The 22,186-nt window shown below is 39.7% G+C and overlaps 1 protein-coding gene across 3 annotated transcripts in view; it reads right to left on the bottom strand.

Moving 5' to 3' along the window:
- CDH2 (cadherin 2) overlaps positions 1-22,186 on the bottom strand; it is a 253,945-nt gene that overhangs the window by 28,159 nt on the left and 203,600 nt on the right. For all 3 annotated transcript variants that reach the window (XM_055235439.2, XM_055235441.2, XM_055235440.2), the window contains one exon: positions 1,334-1,498. In XM_055235439.2, coding sequence (XP_055091414.1) covers positions 1,334-1,498 — 165 coding nt within the window. The remainder of the gene's footprint in view (positions 1-1,333; positions 1,499-22,186) is intronic.

The following is a 22,186-nucleotide window of genomic DNA, read 5'->3' as shown; positions in this document are numbered from 1 at the left end:
AACTCAACAATTTCTTATGATGACAAACACGAAATTAGAAATAAAATCATTAGGCACTCTTACATTTTTCTAAAAGATCTAGGCATATATGTATAAATTTCTGCAAATTCTCCTAACTGGATCTATATATAACTAAGAGCTGGCAAAGTCAGGACATATTTCTGTGGATAGAGGGAGTTACTGGCATTCTGTTGTTTTTGCTTTCCATGTGCTTTTAATTCATGTCAACTACAAATTAACCTTATTACCTATTTAGCAGAAATGAATACATATGTTCAGAAGGCAGCATATATTTTAGGAATAGACAGTAATGGATCATTATAGAGACAGGCAACTATTCCAATTTTGTTTTAAAACTTTTTCTACAAGCAATAAGTATATCTAAAAACCTAATGTAGATTATGTTTAATATTATATGAATTTTGAGGAAGCCCAGGATACAAGAGTCTTATCAGCCTATGACTGAAGGCCATATACAACAGATGCATTCCACTTTGTAATGCACTGAGACCTACTCTGATCTTGGAGACACCAATGATATGACCAGAAAACAGGAGTTCTGCCATATATTCACAATCAACATCAATATGTGGTGTTCTCTTATATTCACAATAAAAATTCAAAAGAATTACAGTAAGACTACAGACAGGATCAGAAGCAGCAGCATAAATCACTGAACTTCAAAACTTAAATATTAAATGTAACAGAACTCTTGGTCAGTAATAAAAGAATGTCATAATAATTTTGACAGTGAAAATCGTATCTGTTATATGCAACAGAGAAATAGCTTCCTTTTACAGAAGCTCTTAAAACTCCTCAACTAGACAAGTATTTAAATCACTTACATAATATTTAATTTAGCTCTTCCAACTAATCTCTTTTGATGGAGTCGTTGGGCAGGCACTGAATTCTCACGATTTGTGGGATTCAAAGGGTACAGTGTGAGGAAAATTAAAGTGAACTACTGTTACATTTATTAATGCTAATAAATGAAATTAGAATGCACTATAATATTGTTAGTCTATTTATTACTTGTAATCTAGGAAAAAAATCCTTCTCGGAGACAGTGTGACTAATTCTGATAATATATGATGTATGTCATTTTACAAATGCAGAATCTTAATTGATAGACCTCTTTTTGGTTGATCAAAGCAATTACATTTGTTCTTTGTTAATGAAGCCACATTTGCTTTCACACAAAGATAAACTTCAGAAACATAAGTATGTTTTAGTGAACTATATAGCTGTATTCCAAGCAATTTGTGGCCTACAGAGATCTAACTATTAGCATGAAATGAAAACTCTTATAGAGAAAATGAGTGTCTCTCTGTACCTCATTAATGAAGTCCCCAATGTCTCCAGGGTGTGGGGCTGCAGATCGGACCGGATACTGGGGCTCCGCGTGGATGGGTCTTTCATCCATTCGTCGGATTCCCACAGGCTTGATGGCATCAGGCTCCACAGTGTCAGGCTGCTGCAGCTGGCTCAAGTCATAGTCCTGCAAAAAGACAAAATCAAAAACCGATGGGAGATGGGCACAAAGATAGAAAATTACAACCTCGCTTTTTAAGCACATACTCAGAACACATAGAAATGAGGAAAATTTAACATAATGGAAAAGTTGCCACTATGAGTTTTTCATGTTATGATTAAATATTTCTTTCACACAGCTCTTTCTTCTGTGCTTTTCATTTCTGCAGTCTGTGCTCCATCTGCTTTACAGTGTTCCTCATCAGTTTCCAATGAAAAACAGCAGTGTGATGAGGTCTCACTATAAAACAACTAAAAAACCGACTAGACAATATAGTTGTACCATACAAGCAAAGGTACTCACTTCATGTCTTTAATATTTTTTTAAAATGAGAGTGGTTATTTTTCCTTTTCCCTAAAGGGAGGCATTAGTTCATGAAGGTTTCAAGCCACCCTTCTTCCCTCCCTCTCTCCCTTCTAAAGTCTAGAGCGGAGGTCAGAAAACTATGATCTCTGGGCCCAGTGTGACCTATGGCCTATTTTTCTCTAAGACTAGCTTTTACATTTTTAAAAAGTTACTTAAAAACGACAAAGAAAAATGTGCTACAGGGAATACATGTGGCCCATAAAACCTAAATTATTTACTATCTGGCCCTACTGAGGAAAAGTTTGCTGACCTCTGGTTTAGTGGTGTTAGGCCAGAGAGAGGGTGGATTTTCTTCCAATGCTGCCCTGTGGGAATGTCCTGGAGAAACAATCTGTCCGCTTTCAGAAAGGCAAAGTACAACTTGTGAAGAAGGATGCTCTGGCCATAGGTTGGGCCCTCAGAACTATTTTTAGCTCAGGCATCAGACAGCTGGACAGGAATGTATAAAGAAACAGACTACAATGTGGAAATAATCCACATTTGAGGTTTGGGCAAATACTTGGTAGTATTCAAACCTCTGAATTCTGGTGATATAAAATGTCATATCCCCAGCTTACCCAACATTCTCCCAATTCAAAACTGACATTTGCAGAAAGCAAGGATGTAGTTATACTTTTCTTAGTTTAGGCTTCATCTCTCTGTCTGAAACTAGCTTTTAAAACCTTTTGCAGTTATCTCTAGAGTGATTTTGATTTATTCGACAGTTGAACATTTACCATGTTTTGGTAATGGTCTAGGTGTCTTATATATGTTCACTCATTTGATCCTCTTAGTACACGTGATACTAAGTTTTATTATCCCCACTTAAGAGATGAGAAAACTGAGTTTCAAATAACCCAAGTAAGTCATATATGGTCCCAGATCTATTAAGAAAAGGATTCTGACTCCAAGTGTATTAGATTCCAAAGCCTAGCTCTCTTCACAATTCACAATCATCTATGAGTAAATCAAGACGGAGTTACAAGGTTGGATTTAAAGGTAAGGAACTAGATAACCGAGCTTGGAGGGACAGGAATGTGAGGAATGCTTAAAATAACAAGTAGACAAAGGGAAGGAGAAGGTCAGTAACCTTCATACTCACTGTGGGCCAGGCACTAATACCAGGCTCTTGATAAGTGTTTTCTCACTATCAATGCTGTCTAACAAACCCAAGAAAAATGTTTCATCATCATCTTTTTTTTTTTTTTTTTTGAGACGGTGTCTCGCTCTGTCGCCCAGGCTGGAGTGCAGTGGCGCAATCCCGGCTCACTGCAAGCTCCGCCTCCCGGGGTTCACACCATTCTCCTGCCTCAGCCTCTCTGAGTAGCTGGGACTACAGGCGCCCGCCACCACGCCCGGCTAATTTTTTTTGTATTTTTAGTAGAGACGGGGTTTCACCGTGGTCTCGATCTCCTGACCTCATGATCCGCCCGCCTCGGCCTCCCAAAGTGCTGGGATTACAAGCGTGAGCTACTGCGCCCGGCCTTATCATCATCTTTTTAGATGAAGAAACAGGTTTAGTAACTTGCCCAACATCACACAGCTAGTATATGACTAAAATGAGAATCAAAACGGTGAGTATCTGACTTCATAGCACCTGATTTAAAATTTATCTCTATGCTAATTGAGATACTCTGATCCTGGCAACACTCTCCCTGAATATTTCCTTATCAAGAACTTCAGCTGGCAGGTGAAGGCACTCACATACCCTGATGGAAAAGCTCCTCCTCTTAGGTGTGTGCAATGTGATGTGGAAAGCGAGGTGGGTATAGAGACTTCGAACCCGCCAGAGTGGGATGTACATTTGGTGTATCACAAACTATAAAATGTTCAGGGGGAAACCAGCTTTAGCTCTGAACCATCTATGGGCTGGTGACAAAGCACCATTTTGGGAGAGTCCACAGCAGGAGCAAAGGCATTATAATGCTGCTTTCTCTTGTCAAGATGGACTATTTCAAATCATCCATACAAAACTTGAGAAAAAAACACCTTGATCTTTCACAAATGTGCTCCATTTTCAATTTTATAGAATTTGCGTTATTTACAGAATATCTCAGAAAAGGCCCTCAATGATGTAACAGATGTGAAAGCCCTTGAAATGTTAAAATGCTATACACAACAAAAAGAGGGATTTATTCCCCAGCACTTTGGGAGGCCAAGGTGGGTGGATCATAAGGTCAGGAGTTCAAGACCAGCCTGGCCAATATGGAGAAACCCCATCCCTACTAAAAAATACAAAAATCAGCCGGATGTGGTGGTGGGTGCCTGTAGTCTCAGACACTTGGGAGGCTGAGGCAGGAGAATCGCTTGAACCCGGGAGGCGGAAGCTGCAGTGAGCCAAGATTGCATCACTGTACTCCAGCCCAGGCGACAGAGAGACTCTGTCTACAAGGAAAAAAAAAAAAAAAAAGGGGGATTTATTCAGAGAAATTTGAATGCTTTCACACTAAAAAACATGTTTTTTCCAGGCCATGTTTAATTGTATAACTACCAAGCACAGTAGAGTGGGGTGAACTGTGAATAAGTGTGCATTCTTATTCAATTACCAAAGCTGTCCCTAAAATGGGGGAAAATAGATGGCAAGTATATTGATGACAGTTAATAAATGTTTTTACCCCAAGGGTGAAAAATGTTTTATTAGAAGTCTAAATTACACACAAAAAGGTAATTGAATCTTATGTTTAAGCACTGTCTTTTACTTGGTGACATATTCTTTGATAGTCCTGGATATATTACATAATAGCTCAGGTTGACATTATAAGAATATAGAGGAATTTCTTTCATATAACTGGAGATAAAAGAGGCATGTGGGCTTTGCTCATGCTACTCCCTAACTGGGAAGAGCCATTCTACTCTGACTTCTTCTACAACTCCAACTGTATCCAGAGGCTGCAAATAAAACTGCATTTTGATTGGCTAGCAGACTTTTAAATATATTCAAATAGGTCACCAACATTTAGACATAGGTGTATCTCACCTGAGAATAACAAGATCTGGCAAAAGAGATCTTACATTCTGACAACAATATGCTACAGCTGAGAGCAGCTGTCCCCTCTGGACAAGGAAAGGATGGTCTCCTAACCTGCTTCATTCATGAATGTGTATATAACATACTTACTTACATAATAGAAAATAATTTACAGTTCTTTATCTTTCTTTTGATAGCTTTTTCCTACTATCTTAAGAACCAGAGAGCAGGAAGAGTCTTAAAACTTCTGTGGTCTTGCTCAGACCTTTGGACCATCAATGTGTCAGGCTCATAGAAAGTTCCCACTGACTTAACATGGTGGAGCCAAGATGGCTGAATAGGAACAGCTCCGTTCTACAGCTCCCAGCATGAGCGATGCAGAAGACAGGCGATTTCTGCATTTCCATCTGAGGTACCGGGTTCATCTCACTAGGGAGTGCCAGAGAGTGGGTGCAGGACAGTGGCTGCAGCGCACCATGCACTAGCCGAAGCAGGGCAAGGCATTGCCTCACTCAGGAAGTGCAAGGGGTCAGGGAGTTCCCTTTCCTAGTCAAAGAAAGGGGTGACAGACAGAACCTGGAAAATTGGGTCACTCCCACCCTAATACTGCGCTTTTCCAACGGGCTAAAAAAACAGCACACCAGGAGATTATATCCCGCACTTGGCTCGGAGTGTCCTACGCCCATGGAGTCTCGCTGATTGCTAGCACAGCAGTTGGAGATCAAACTGCAAGGCGGCAGTGAGGCTGGGGGAGGGGTGCCTGCCATTGCCCAGGCTTGATTAGGTAAACAAAGCAGCCTGGAAGCTTGAACTGGGTGGAGCCCACCACAGCTCAAGGAGGCCTGCCTGCCTTTGTAGGCTCCACCTCTGGGGGCAGGGCACAGACAAACAAAAAGACAGCAGTAACCTTTGCAGACTTAAATGTCCCTGTCTGACAGCTTTGAAGAGAGTACTGGTTCTCCCAGCATGCAGCTGGAGATCTGAGAACAGGCAGACTGCCTCCTCAAGTGGGTCCCTGACCCCCGAGCAGCCTAACTGGGAGGCACCCCCCAGGAGGGGCAGACTGACACCTCACATGGCTGGGTACTCCTCTGAGACAAAACTTCCAGAGGAACGATCAGGCAGCAGCATTTGTGGGTCACCAATAACTGCTGTTCTACAGCCACCGCTGTTCTGTAGCAACCGCTGCTGATACCCAGGCAAACAGGGTCTGGAGTGGACCTCTAGCAAACTCCAACAGACCTGTAGCTGAGGGTCCTGTCTGTTAGAAGGAAAACTAACAAACAGAAAGGACATCCACACCAAAAACCCATGTGTACGTCACCATCATCAAAGACCAAAAGTAGGTATAGCCACAAAGATGGGGAAAAAACCGAGCAGAAAAACTGGAAACTCTAAAAATCAGAGCACCTCTCCTACTCCAAAGGAACACAGCTCCTCACCAGCAACGGAACAAAGCTGGACAGAGAAGACTTTGACGAGTTGAGAGAAGAAGGCTTCAGACAATCAAACTACTCAGAGCTACAAGAGGGAATTCAAACCAATGGCAAAGAAGTTAAAAACTTTGAAAAAAAATTAGACGAATGGATAACTAGAATAACCAATGCAGAGAAGTCCTTAAAGGAGATGATGGAGCTGAAAGTCAAGGCTCGAGAACTACAGGAAGAATGCAGAAGCCTCAGGAGCCGATGCGATCAACTGGAAGGAAGGGTATCAGTGATGGGAGACGAAACGAATGAAATGAAGCAAGAACGGAAGTTTAGAGAAAAAAGAATAAAAAGAAACGAACAAAGCCTCCAAGAAATATGGGACTATGTGAAAAGACCAAATCTACGTCTGATTGGTGTACCTGAAAGTGATGGGGAGAATGGAACCAAGTTGGAAAACACTCTGCAGGATATTATCCAGGAGAACTTCCCCAATCTAGCAAGGCAGGCCAACATTCAGATTCAGGAAATACAGAGAACGCCACAAAAATACTCCTCAAGAAGAGCAACTCCAAAACACATAATTGTCAGATTCACCAAAGCTGAAATGAAGGAAAAAATGTTAAGGGCAGCCAGAGACAAAGGTCGGGTTACCCACAAAGGGAAGCCCCTCAGACTAACAGTGGCTCTCTCGGCAGAAACTCTACAAGCAAGAAGAGAGTGGGGGCCAATATTCAACATTCTTAAAGAAAAGAATTTTCAACCCAGAATTTCATATCCAGCCAAACTAAGCTTCATAAGTGAAGGAGAAATAAAATACTTTACAGACAAGCAAATGCTGAGAGATTTTGTCACTACCAGGCCTGCCCTAAAAGAGCTCCTGAAGGAAGCACTAAACATGGAAAGGAACAACCGGTACCAGCCACTGCAAAAAGATGCCAAAATGTAAAGACCATCAAGGCTAGGAAGAAACTGCATCAACTAACGAGCAAAATAACCAGCTAACATCATAATGACAGGATGAAATTCACACATAACAATATTAACTTTAAATGTAAATGGGCTAAATGCTCCAATTAAAAGACACAGACTGGCAAATTGGATAAAGAGTCAAGACCCATCAGTGTGCTGTATTCAGGAAACCCATCTCACTAGCAGAAACACACATAGGCTCAAAATAAAGGGATGGAGGAAGATCTACCAAGCAAATGGAAAACAAAAAAAGGCAGGGGTTGCAATCCTAGTCTCTGATAAAACAGACTTTAAACCAACAAAGATCAAAAGAGACAAAGAAGGTCATTACATAATGGTAAAGGGATCAATTCACCAAGAAGAGCTAACTATCCTAAATATATATGCACCCAATACAGGAGCACCCAGATTCATAAAGCAAGTCCTTAGTGACCTACAAAAAGACTTAGACTCTCACACAATAATAATGGGAGACTTTAACACCCCACTGTGAACATTAGATCAACGAGACAGAAAGTTAACAAGGATACCCAGGAATTGAACTCAGCTCTGCACCAAGCAGACCTAATAGACATCTACAGAACTCTCTGCCCCAAATCAACAGAATATACATTTTTTTTCAGCACCACACCACACCTATTCCAAAACTGACCACATAGTTGGAAGTAAAGCACTCCTCAGCAAATGTAAAAGAACAGAAATTACAACAAACTGTCTCTCAGACCACAGTGCAATCAAACTAGAACTCAGGATTAAGAAACTCACTCAAAACTGCTCAACTACATGGAAACTGAACAACCTGCTCCTGAATGACTACTAGGTACATAACGAAAGGAAGGCAGAAATAAAGATGTTCTTTGAAACCAATGAGAACAAAGACACAACATACCAGAATCTCTGGGACACATTCAAAGCAGTGTGTAGAAGGAAATTTATAGCACTAAATGCCCACAAGAGAAAGCAGGAAAGATCCAAAACTGACACCCTAACATCACAATTAAAAGAACTAGAAAAGCAAGCGCAAACACATTCAAAAGCTAGCAGAAGGCAAGAAATAACTAAAGTCAGAGCAGAACTGAAGGAAATAGAGACACAAAAAAACCCTTCAAAAAATTAATGAATCCAGGAGCTGGTTTTTTGAAAAGATCAACAAAATTGATAGACCGCTAGCAAGACTAATAAAGAAGAAAAGAGAGAAGAATCAAATAGACGCAATAAAAAATGATAAAGGGGATATCACCACTGATCCTACAGAAATACAAACTACCAGCAGAGAGTACTACAAACACCTCTATGCAAATAAACTAGAAAATCTAGAAGAAATGGATAAATTCCTCGACACATACACCCTCCCAAGACTAAACCAGGAAGAAGTTGAATCTCTGAACAGACCAATAACAGGCTCTGAAATTGTGGCAATAATCAATAGCTTACCAACCAAAAAAAGTCCAGGACCAGATGGATTCACAGCCGAATTCTACCAGAGGTACAAGGAGGAGCTGGTACCATTCCTTCTGAAACTATTCCAATCAATAGAAAAAGAGGGAATCCTCCCTAACTCATTTTATGAGGCCAGCATCATCCTGATACCAAAGCCTGGCAGAGACACAACCAAAAAAGAGAATTTTAGACCAATATCCTTGATGAACATTGATGCAAAAATCCTCAATAAAATGCTGGCAAACCGAATCCAGCAGCACATCAAAAAGCTTATCCACCATGATCAAGTGGGCTTCATCCCTGGGATGCAAGGCTGTTTCAACATACGCAAATCAATAAATGTAATCCAGCATATAAACAGAACCAAAGACAAAAACCACATGATTATCTCAATAGATGCAGAAAAGGCCTTTGACAAAATTCAACAACCCTTCATGCTAAAAGCTCTCAATAAATTAGGTATTGATGGGATGTATCTCAAAATAATAAGAGCTATCTATGACAAACCCACAGCCAATATCATACTGAATGGGCAGCAACCGGAAGCATTCCCTTTGAAAACTGGCACAAGACAGAGATGCCCTCTCTCACCACTCCTATTCAACATAGTGTTGGAAGTTCTGGCCAGGGCAATCAGGCAGGAGAAGGAAATAAAAGGTATTCAATTAGGAAAAGAGGAAGTCAAATTGTCCCTGTTTGCAGATGACATGATTGTATATCTAGAAAACCCCATTGTCTCAGCCCCAAATCTCCTTAAGCTGATAAGCAACTTCAGCAAAGTCTCAGGATACAATATCAATGTACAAAAATCACAAGCATTCTTATACACCAATAACAGACAAACAGAGAGCCAAATCATGAGTGAACTCCCATTCACTATTGCTTCAAAGAGAATAAAATACCTAGGAATCCAACTTACAAGGGATGTGAAGGACCTCCTCAAGGAGAACTACAAACCACTGCTCAATGAAATAAAAGAGGATACAAACAAATGGAAGAACATTCCATGCTCATGGGTAGGAAGAATCAGTATCATGAAAATGGCCATACTGCCCAAGGTAATTTATAGATTCAATGCCATCCCCATCAAGCTACCAATGACTTTCTTCACAGAATTGGAAAAAACTACTTTAAAGTTCATATGGAACCAAAAAAGAGCCCACATTGCTAAGTCACTCCTAAGCCAAAAGAACAAAGCTGGAGGCATCACGCTACCTGACTTCAAACTATACTACAAGTCTACAGTAACCAGAACAGCATGGTGCTGGTACCAAAAAAGAGATATAGACCAATGGAACAGAACAGAGCCCTCAAAAATAATGCCATATATCTACAACCATCTGATCTTTGACAAACCTGACAAAAACAAGAAATGGGGAAAGGATTCCCTATTTAATAAATGGTGCTGGGAAAACTGGCTAGCCATATGTAGAAAGCTGAAACTGGATCCCTTCTTTACACTTTATACAAAAATGAATTCAAGATGGATTAAAGACTTATATGTTTTACCTAAAACCATAAAAACCCTAGAAGAAAATCTAGGCAATACCATTCAGGATACAGGCATGGGCAAGGACTTCATGTCTAAAACACCAAAAGCAATGGCACCAAAGCCAGAATTGACAAATGGGATCTAATTAAACTAAAGAGCTTCTGCACAGCCAAAGAAACTACCATCAGAGTGAACAGGCAACCTACAAAATGGGAGAAAATTTTCGTAACCTACTCATCTGACAAAGGGCTAATATCTAGAATCTAAAATGAACTCAAACAAATTTACAAGAAAAAAACAAACAACCCCATCCTAAAGTGGGCGAAGGATATGAACAGACACCTCTCAAAAGAAGACATTTATGCAGCCAAAAGACACATGAAAAAATGCTCATCATCACTGGCCATCAGAGAAATGCAAATCAAAACCACAATGAGATACCATCTCACACCAGTTAGAATGGCCATCATTAAAAAGTCAGGAAACAACAGGTGCTGGAGAGGATGTGGAGAAATAGAACACTTTTACACTGTTGGTGGGACTGTAAACTAGTTCAACCATTGTGGAAGTCAGTGTGGCGATTCCTCTGGGATCTAGAACTAGAAATACCATTTGACCCAGCCATCCCATTACTGGGTATATACCCAAAGGATTATAAATCATGCTGCTATAAAGACACATGCACACGTATGTTTACTGCAGCACTATTCACAATAGCAAAGACTTGGAACCAAGCCAAATGCCCAACAACGATAGACTGGATTAAGAAAATGTGGCACATATACACCATGGAATACTATGCAACCATAAAAAATGATGAGTTCATGTCCTTTGTAGGGACATGGATGAAACTGGAAACCGTCATTCTCAGCAAACTATTGCAAGGACAAAAAACCAAACACCGCATGTTCTCACCCATAGGTGGGAATTGCACGAGAACACATGGACACAGGAAGGGGAACATCACACTCCGGGGACTGTTGCAGGGTGGGGGGAGGGGGGAGGGTTAGCATTAGGAGACATACCTAATGCTAAATGACGAGTCAATGGGTGCAGCACACCAACATGGCACATGTATACATATGTAACAAACCTGCACATTGTACACATGTACCCTAAAACTTAAAGTATAATAATAATAAAATAAAAAAAAAGAAGATACTTAACATTTGGCCAACTGGCAATAGAAAAATATTTGGAGGGCACATATCCATTTTTGTAGAGCAGGCAATGAAGGATAAATTTAGAGCTGAAAGGCAATAAATTGATATCTGTTGACGCAGAAAAAAAAAAAAGTTCCCACTAAAAAAAAAGTGTTGAATATAATCTCAGTGATGATACTTATGCCAGATATCAAAGGAGCAGCTAATTCAAGAAATGTGACTTGGATCACATTATACTCTACAGTAATAATTTATGATGAGAAGGGAGAGAAAGACCTCCTGGTCCCATTGCTGAGAATCACTGCCATGGTGAATCACCCCATAATGATGGAAACCTGTTAAATTTCTCCATGGTGATGGTGTCCAAAAAGAGGCAGAAAATCACTGGTTTACAGGAAGTTAGACACAAGGTTAAAATACACGGCTTAGAGTGTCTCTGTGATGGCTTTTCCTTGTCTACTGCAAATATGGGACATAAAAATCTGATTATGGCAGGCAGCATGTGGAAGTATCCTCCGGTCACAGGATGGGCTCTTCTGTTGACGTCTATCTGTGTTGTATGGCAAAAGTCCTGACCTGAGAGTCTAATTTTAGACCTTTTGATAAAAAATGCTCCCTAATTATACATCTTTACAATCCCATAATGATGTACATAAACACACAAATGACAACATGTAGGATGAGAATTATAAAGAGAATTACAAAGACCAAAAATCTTCTCAACGTCATTGGGTTCATGGCCTTACTCCTGAAGATTATAAATAATCCAAAAAGACATCCTTATTTGGCTCCTAAAACTCTAGAGAAAGAGTGGGTCTGAAAATTTTCTTATGATTGCCAACCTTTACAATGTTAACTTCCCAAAGAAATTTAATTTTCAAACAAGGGCCAAGGAAAATCTCTTTTTTACTGCATTTTAATGTTTGGAATGTGTGTTAATTGGCAATCATCATTAAAAGTAGGCATGGAATGTGGGTTTTGAGAATATTAACACTGCAAGTAACTTAAAATTTTTTGTGGTCTATGATTTAAAATGTCTTGAGGGTGATATAGTTCTGGGGGAGTTAGAAGTTAGCAAGACTTGCAATGATTTATAATTAGTTTGGAAAATGATACGAGTTTAACTCAGATCATTTGGTTATGCTACAATAAAATAAAATGTTGCATCAGTATAAATTGAAATTCTGCAATCCCAGGCAAATATTTCCAAAAACTACATTGCATGTAGAATCTATAGAATTGTATAGTCAGCCCATTTCAGGGAGTAATGCAAACACTCACTCATTTACCATTCCACCAGTATTTATGGAATGCCTACTGGGTGCCAGATGCTATTTTCATGTCTGAGAGCAAGAAAGCAAGCAAGCAACTTTTATCTAGTGCTCATCATCTGTCAAGAATTACATTAGGTGTTTCTCTTTTCCTAATTGAATACCCTTTATTTCCTTCTCCTGCCTGATTGCTCTGGCCAGAACTTCCAGCACTATGTTGAATAGGAGCGGTGAGAGAGGGCATCCCTGTCTTGTGCCAGTTTTCAGAGGGAATGCTTCCAGTTTTTGCCCATTCAGTATGATATTGGCTGTGGGTTTGTTGTAGATAGCTCTTATTATTTTGAGATACGTCCCATCAATACCTAATTTATTGAGAGTTTTTAGCATGAAGGGTTGTTGAATTTTGTCAAAGGCCTTTTCTGCATCTATTGAGATAATCATGTGGTTTTTGTCTTTGGTTCTGTTTATATGCTGGATTACATTTATTGATTTGTGTATGTTGAACCAGCCTTGCATCCCAGGGATGAAGCCCACTTGATCATGGTGGATAAGCTTTTTGATGTGCTGCTGGATTCGGTTTGCCAGTATTTTATTGAGGATTTTTGCATCAATGTTCATCAAGGATATTGGTCTGAAATTCTCTTTTTTGGTTATGTCTCTGCCAGGTTTTGGTATCAGGACGATGCTGGCTTCGTAAAATGTGTTAGGGAGGATTCCCTCTTTTTCTATCGATTGGAATAGTTTCAGAAGGAATGGTACCAGTTCCTCCTTGTACCTCTGGTAGAATTCAGCTGTGAATCCATCAGGTCCTGGACTCTTTTTGGTTGGTAAGCTATTGATTATTGCCACAATTTCAGAACCTGTTATTGGTCTATTCAGAGATTCAACTTCTTCCTGGTTTAGTCTTGGAAGGGTGTATTTGTCGAGGAATTTATCCATTTCTTCTAGATTTTCTAGTTTATTTGCATAGAGGTGTTTGTAGTATTCTCTGATGGAAGTCAAATTGTCCCTGTTTGCAGATGACATGATTGTATATCTAGAAAACCCCATTGTCTCAGCCCAAAATCTCCTTAAGCTGATTAGCAACTTCAGCAAAGTCTCAGGATACAAAATTAATGTACAAAAATCACAAGCATTCTTGTACACCAATAACAGACAAACAGAGAGCCAAATCATGAGTGAACTCCCATTCACAATTGCTTCAAAGAGAATAAAATACCTAGGAATCCAACTTACAAGGGATGTGAAGGACCTCTTCAAGGAGAACTACAAACCACTGCTCAATGAAATAAAAGAGGATACAAACAAATGGAAGAACATTCCATGCTCATGGGTTGGAAGAATCAATATCGTGAAAATGGCCATACTGCCCAAGGTAATTTATAGATTCAATGCCATCCCCATCAAGCTACCAATGACTTTCTTCACAGAATTGGAAAAAACTACTTTAAAGTTCATATGGAACCAAAAAAGAGCCCGCATCGCCAAGTCAATCCTAAGCCAAAAGAACAAAGCTGGAGGCATCACGCTACCTGACTTTAAACTATACTACAAGGCCACAGTAACCAAAACAGCATGGTACTGGTACCACAACAGAGACATAGATCAATGGAACAGAACAGAGCCCTCAGAAATGATGCCGCATAGCTACAACTATCTGATCTTTGACAAACCTGACAAAAACAAGAAATGGGGAAAGGATTCCCTATTTAATAAATGGTGCTGGGAAAACTGGCTAGCCATATGTAGAAAGCTGCAACTGGATCCCTTCCTTACACCTTATACAAAAATTAATTCAAGATGGATTAAAGACTTATATGTTAGACCTAAAACCATTAAAATCCTACAAGAAAACCTAGGCAATACCATTCAGGACATAGGCGTGGGCAAGGACTTCATGTCTAAAACACCAAAAGCAATGGCAACAAAAGCCAAAATCGACAAATGGGATCTCATTAAACTAAAGAGCTTCTGCACAGCAAAAGAAACTATCATCAGAGTGAACAGGCAACCTACACAATGGGAGAAAATTTTTGCAACCTACTCATCTGACAAAGGGCTAATATCCAGAATCTACAATGAACTCAAACAAATTTACAAGAAAAAAACAAACAACCCCATCAAAAAGTGGGCAGAGGACATCAACAGACACTTCTCAAAAGAAGACATTTATGCAGCCAAAAGACACATGAAGAAATGCTCCTCATCACTGGCCATCAGAGAAATGCAAATCAAAACCACAGTGAGATACCATCTCACACCAGTTAGAATGGCCATCATTAAAAAATCAGGAAACAACAGGTGCTGGAGAGGATGTGGAGAAATAGGAACACTTTTACACTGTTGGTGGGACTGTAAACTAGTTCAACCATTGTGGAAGTCAGTGTGGCGATTCCTCAGGGATCTTGAACTAGAAATACCATTTGACCCAGCCATCCCATTACTGGGTATATACCCAAAGGACTATAAATCATGCTGCTATAAAGACACGTGCACACGTATGTTTATTGCGGCACTATTCACAATAGCAAAGAGTTGGAACCAACCCAAATGTCCAACAACGATGGACTGGATTAAGAAAATGTGGCACATATACACCATGGAATACTATGCAGCCATAAAAAATGATGAGTTCGTGTCCTTTGTAGGGACATGGATGAAACTGGAAAACATCATTCTCAGTAAACTATCGCAAGGACAAAAAACCAAACACCGCATGTTCTCACTCATAGGTGGGAATTGAACAATGAGAACTCATGGACACAGGAAGGGGAACATCACGCTCCGGGGACTGTTGTGGGGTGGAGGGAGGGGGAGGGACAGCATTAGGAGATACACCTAATGCTAAATGACGAGTTAATGGGTGCAGGAAATCAACATGGCACATGGATACATATGTAACAAACCTGCACATTGTGCACATGTACCCTAAAACCCTAAAGTATAATAAAAAAATAAAAAAAAAATAAAAAAAAAAAGAATTACATTAGGTGTTTCTCATGTGGTATTGCATTAATACAAACAAAAACCCTTCTAAGTGGGTGTTATTGTTCCCTCTCTATTGATTACCACAGCTCAGAGAGGTTAATGATTTGACCAAGGTCACAGACTCATTTAAGCATGTCAAAAGATAACATGGAGCCCACCAGGACAAGCAAAATAAATAATCAAAAAGCTGCATCTTTTTGTCACTTGCCAGTGAAGAAATGCACCAAAGAGTTTACTGAGGGGGAAAACATCTGGGGTTTGAAGTGCTGGAGGGTGGAGTTCAAGATGGTTCCACTAATCAGTCACTGGGCACTAGCACTCTGCATAGAACAAATGAGTTCTTTGGTCTGTGCACAGTTGGTTAAAATAAGACTGTTGTTTAGGCAGTAAGGAATCCTCACTTAGGTCAAGTAAGAGTCTAACACATGGAGGACAGGGGTGGACACTCAAAGTTCATGGGCTTTTATCAGCCTCTACTGGTTAGAACCAGTGATGAAACACAACAGTTTTGCTATCTATCTCTTAGGCATGGGCTGGTTCAAGTGGAACATTTTCCTTTTATAGCTGCAAAGGCAAATGACTTTAAAATTCTCATATAGATAAGGTAAACATTAAAAATGTTTCAAGACTGAGTGACTGAGAGAAATTAAAATACTCACATGGAAGTAAATGGCCAAAATTCTGAAGGAAAAAAAAATCTGGAAAAAAGCTGACTGTGGCACAGGCAAGAAACTTCAGACACAAAGAGAGAGAAATGGAAGGTGGGAGAGAAGAACACTATTATCTCACCCTCTATAGCTCCTGGCATTAAAATAATTGAATAAAATAGTGATAAGGTGTCAACATATTACCATACAACTGCTGACAAGTAAGTCAAATATACCCGTGCAAGCTTTATGTAAATTACATTATGACCTGATTTTCTTCCCCAGTGAAATATCGTTATGAAGGTAACTATCTTCACAGGTGAAATGATGTGGAAAACTAAGTAGATTCTATGGATTATTAAAGCCCCCCTCAATAAAAGATTTGCTAAAAGCTTTTTCTGGATTGAACCATGAACCTAATACAAATAAAATAACTTGGGGACTTTCAGTATACAGATGAAGGATCTCTGTTCTCTCTCTTCATATACATTTTAATCTTACTGGTAGCTAGTTTTCTACTTCCCACAAGGGAGAGGACTGAGTCCCCACTAAAAGGGAACAGTCATTGTTTCTGCCCCTGTGGCTTACTGTTAATGCTGACATGTCAGTTTCCTTTAAAATGCTACCTGTTTTCAGAATTACGAATGAGCTATAGGTTCTCATTGATGTAAAATTACACTTCTATTTTAGAAACTGTGACTGTTGAAATTCTATCACAACTTATTTCCCGTTGTAAAATTATGGCTTATTCTTTTAGGAAAATGTGGGATATACACACTTCAATTAGACTTGATTCCACAAATTCTTTCATAAGAGGAGTCTCTCTTGGGAAAAAGACTCGGTTACTAACATCACAGAGCCTTTACTCTAATGTCTTTTAAAAGGACGTATTTTAAAATAATGAAAGTTTGGCCAGGCACAGCGGCTCAGCTTGGCCGGTTGCGGCGGCTCATGCCTATAATCCCAGCTCTTTGGGAGGCCGAGGCGGGTAGATCACTTGTCAGGAGTTGGAGACCAGCCTGGCCAACATGGTGCAACCCTGTCTCTACTAAAAATACAAAAATTAGGTGCCTGTAGTCCCAGCTACTCAGGAGGCTGAGGCAGGAGAATCGCTAGAACCTGGGAGGCAAAGGTTTCAGTGAGCCAAGATCGCGCCATGGCACTCCAGCCTGGGCGACAACAGTGAAATTCCGTCTCAACAAAATAATAAAATTAAAATAATGAAAATATAATATCTAAAGTTACAAAAAATACGGAAAGTGAAGGTGTAAGAAGCTATGAAGGAAGTACTGCTGGAAGAAGGCAGGATGCAGATATGCAGAGGAACAGGGCTTCAGAAAGATGGAGCACTTGAAACATGAAATAATTTCCCATTGTTTTGATGCAATCCAGTTACATTCCTATAGAGAGAAACACATTTCTTAACCCAAGCCACTGTCTGTCTTGGGAGACAAAAGTACAGCCATCTAAATGCATGTTGGGTTCCATGTTTTCACCTCAAGTTCCAATTTCTTCTTGCAAAAAACAAAAAAATGTGACCACTTGGATAAAGATCAAAGCCACTCTGTCTCAGCATGACCTATTAATTAATCTCAGAGAAAACATAAAAATAGATAATTTGGTTGAGAATATGGTGGCAGAGCATCAAAATCCTTTCCTAGTTTATGACACATCATTTTGAAATGTCCTAAAGAATATTCTTTGTTTTAGGAAAAATGTACACATAAAGTAAATACTGCAAAGGGAGCCAAGTATTTGATTTTTTAAAATCCTTGATTCAAATCCTGGCTCCATCATATTTTAACTGTGTGACCTTGAGCAGATTATATAAACTTCCCATGCTAACCCTAATAGTATTCAACTTTTAGACAAAAAAGCCAGTGAGAATTCCATTGATTAAATACGTCTATAACCATGTTCAACAATCTTTTCCTGTAGGGTCTAGATAGTAAATATTAATATGTTTGGATTTGGGGGCCAGATAGTCCATGTCACAATGTTTCAACTCTGCTGTTGCTGCAGCATAAAAGTAGTCATAGATAATACATAAAAAATGGGCATCAATGGGCATGGTGCATGGCCATGCTCCAGTAAAACTTTATTTATAAAAACAGGTGGGAGGCTGAGGCAGAAGTCCATGTGTAGGCTGGGCGTGGTGGCTTATGCCTGTAATCCCAGCACTTTGGGAGGCCGAGGAGGATGGATCATGAGGTCAGGAGTTTGAGACCAGCCTGACCAACATGGTGAAACCCCATCTCTACTAAAAATACAAAAATTAGCTGGGCGTCTCATGGCACATACCTATAATCCCAGCTACTCAAGAGGCTGAGGCAGGAGAATTGCTTGAACCTAGGAGGCAGAGGTTGCAGTGAGCCAAGACCACACCACTGCACTCCAGCCTGGGCGACAGAGCGAGACTCCATCTCAAAAAAAAAAAAAAAAAAAAAAAATTGGTAGCTGGTGGATTTGGTAGTTGCTAGAACACTGGCCTATAGCATTTTTGCATGTTAGCTCTTTTTTTTTTTTTTTTTGCATAGTACTAATACATACTTGGTATTCAAATCTTTATCATTGTTATTAGTAGAGTATCAGTAACTTTCCATTTCCCTAAAACTAAATATAGAAAATTTGTAATCAGCCAGGAAGAATAAATATTAAAATGACTTATCTAAAATACCGTGTCACTTGCATGAAGTGACAGGAATGACGAAGGAAAAGTCATATGCAAATCATATGCACAGTGAAAGTATTTAATAACCGGGAGGGGATGGGCATTGACCAGTTCAGAACATATGCTTTTACTGCCTACTAATGTGTACCCTGGCCACAAGTGTTCTGAGAATAGCATGCAGAAAGGGAATGACAATGTGCTAACCCAATCCCTAGTGAAACTTTCCTTTTGTGAAATCAGAATCTTTCAATAACTAATATGTAACAGTGTTTGCAGGTTGGTAAAAATGAATGAATAACTTGGGAATATCATTAACAAAGCATGCTTTAGCCAACAATAAAAGTGTTGAAAGTGGTCTCCACAGTTATGTCCAGATTCAGCCATCTGTTAAGTTTGCTTATAAGGCAGAATAAATTTATAAAGCAATTATTTCAAGCAATCAAATATACCATAGTTAGATTATACAGCTTCATTCTCCATTTAAAGTCCGATAGTTGGGCTTGATTGCCCACATTAGGTCTGGTTCCTGAGACTGGCAGAAGTCCACAGAGATCCCCTGGCTCAAGAAGAGATTTCTTGACTCAGAAAAGTGGCTGGTTTGTTCTCAAGTAGCTTTCTTGTACCTGTGCCCCATCCTTCTGTCTAGGCATCCTGCCTGGACTTTAGATTTAGCTCCAGACTATATACTCAGATTTTTTTTTAATAACTTGGCTGCTGAGATTGCTTCTCCAGATTTTAACTTTGTTAATGTCAAAATGGGCCCAATTCTGCAAGCTTAATCAATTGATTACCCTTATGTCTTCTAAAGTCATATTACCAGTGGTCATCTAATAAGCTGTGGCTATGAGCCTAGCCATACTGGTCCAAGCCAGTAACATCTCCTGCTTGCTACAGACCAGTGAGACTAAATAAAATACCTATCATACGACCTCTATCACAGTGCATGAGAGCTTGAACTCTGGAGTCACACGGACCTGGGTTTGAAAACTGGACTAATGGCAGTGTCCACTTGATGGAGTCATCAGGAACATTATAAAGGACATGCAAACTAAGAGAGTAGCACAGTGCCTGACACAGAACAAATATGCAACAATGCTAGCATTTATGAATGCTATCATCATTTCCTGAAGACATCAGAGATCTCTAAGGATGACAGTGAAGTTATCAGGAGTATACTGGTTCAATTAAGCCACAGATAGAGTTGCAAACTAAGTTAGAAATTCAGGAAGAGGGCCCAAAGCAGTTCAACTAACATTCTATGAGTGTTGCCAGGTGCCAACTGTCCTAGATACTGAAATAAAAAGTAAGTATGACAAGTCCTTGCCTTACAGAGCTTAAGGTCAGGACCAAGAGTGGACATAAAAGCTCAAAATAGAGGTAGACAGGGAATGCTGTGGGGGCACAGAGCAGAGAAACTTGATTCAGCCTGGGACTCTAAGACAAGATGTCTTGAGATGAATCTTGATGGCTAAACAGAATTATGTGAAGAAATGGACTACGTTAAAGAAGTGTGAGAGTGTGGTACAGGTGTGCAAGTATAGGCATTCAAAATGCAAAGTGGAAGGGTAATGAGAGAAGAAACTGAATCGTCAACGCTTGAAGTTCGCAATCCTAAAAGCCAAACCCCAGGTCATAGCAACTGTGGGTTCTTACCCCATCTCAGGCACTTGGACTTGACGGAATGTGCTTTCTGTGTCACCAAGACTCTAGGGATCTCATCTACATCAATATTGAAACTAATTTCCACAACTCACGTAAAAAAATCAACTTCATTGAAAAAAAGTCTGTGGACACTCATATGGCAATTATATCTAGGTCTTCTGGGTTCTGAAAACCTAGGCCACTAAGAGGCACTCCTATTATGATTCCCTTTATCATGAAATTGTATGTGATTTCTCACATGTGCCAGTGCTGGATCCTGACCAAGAAGACTTTAGTATCACAGAAAGTACTAGAAGCTTTCTTCAGATAAAGGAAAGCTTCTTTCCCTTGTTTTTGGTGAACCTTACATTCCATTTCTCATGCCTATACAGTGTTGTATTTCATGAGCTGTGCCTACTGTATCTCCTCTGTGCCAAGGGATCTACTTCCCTGTGACATACCTGGATTGGTCAGAACAGTGCAACCCATTGTGGGTGGGGTAAAAAGGGTTCTCATAGAATCTCCAAAAACATTCTCTAAATTCAAGTACCTAACCTGGGTGTGTTAAGACTTCCAGCTGATCACTCAAACCATTTATTTTTCTTTCTAGACACACTGAAGGTTATTTCCCAGGGAATTAGGAGTGGAAGGGATGTGTGCCACTTCTAGGCCTGGCCCATAAAAATCTCCCAAAAATCCTCCTCTGTGCCCTGTTGTCATGTAGTGATTGCATGGATTTAAGGCTAGGGTGATCCTAGAAGTCACATGTGAAAGATGGGAGAGCCTTTGGCACTTAGGTCCCTGAATGACTTGTGTGGAGAGGAGCAGACCTCCTTTTTCCATCCCAAATGCCCACGACCTGAAACCCAGTTAATGTAAGAAACCAATAAAACATTTTCAACTAGACTTAGGTCACTGAAATTTTAGAGTCTGTTACAGCAGCTAGCCTATTTTAACTAATACCTTTGGCTAAATATATTTGTGTGGCTACTTCTCTCTCTCTTTGTCTCTCTTATTTAAGCAATATAAAGCTGTTTTAGAAAATCAGCTCCTCTTTGTATAAACTGTTTTTGTTAATCTAAGACTTATTATTGTATAATTCAATCAGGGTCTGCAAAATAAGTATCTATGAAGAATGGGCTGATAACATATATCAATAAAGCTGGTCTGGTACAAAGAAAAAAAATACCGGAACATGCTTGTCCTGCTTAAAGAGGGAAAATCTCTGTTTAGTTCCCAACAATTGTCATGTCAGAATGCAGGCCACATTTCCAGATCTTTCCGCTTTTTGAAAGGATTAGGAAACAAGAATTTTATGTGAATATTTTCCATTTTTAATTCTGCAAGCTAAAGAAAACATAGTCATAGACTATGTGTGAACAGATTCTCAGTTTATAGAATGCTACTTTAAAGTGACACAGAATCCATCTTCCAGACATGTCCCCCAAAACACAGGGGTTGGTATGAGGTATTGCTATGCTCTGAATGTCTGTGTCCCCCACTAAATTCACATGCTGAACCTGAATTCCCAATACAATAGTATTAAGAAGTGGGGCCTTTACGAAGTGATTAGGTCATGAGGGTGGACACTTCGTGAGTGGGATTAGTACCGTTATAAAGAATACCAAGG

Source organism: Symphalangus syndactylus, chromosome 1, assembly GCF_028878055.3.
Source record: "Symphalangus syndactylus isolate Jambi chromosome 1, NHGRI_mSymSyn1-v2.1_pri, whole genome shotgun sequence".
Taxonomy (NCBI): Eukaryota; Metazoa; Chordata; class Mammalia; order Primates; family Hylobatidae; genus Symphalangus; species Symphalangus syndactylus.
The sequence above is the reverse complement of the archived record's forward strand: the minus strand, read 5'-3'. Positions and strand labels throughout refer to the sequence as shown.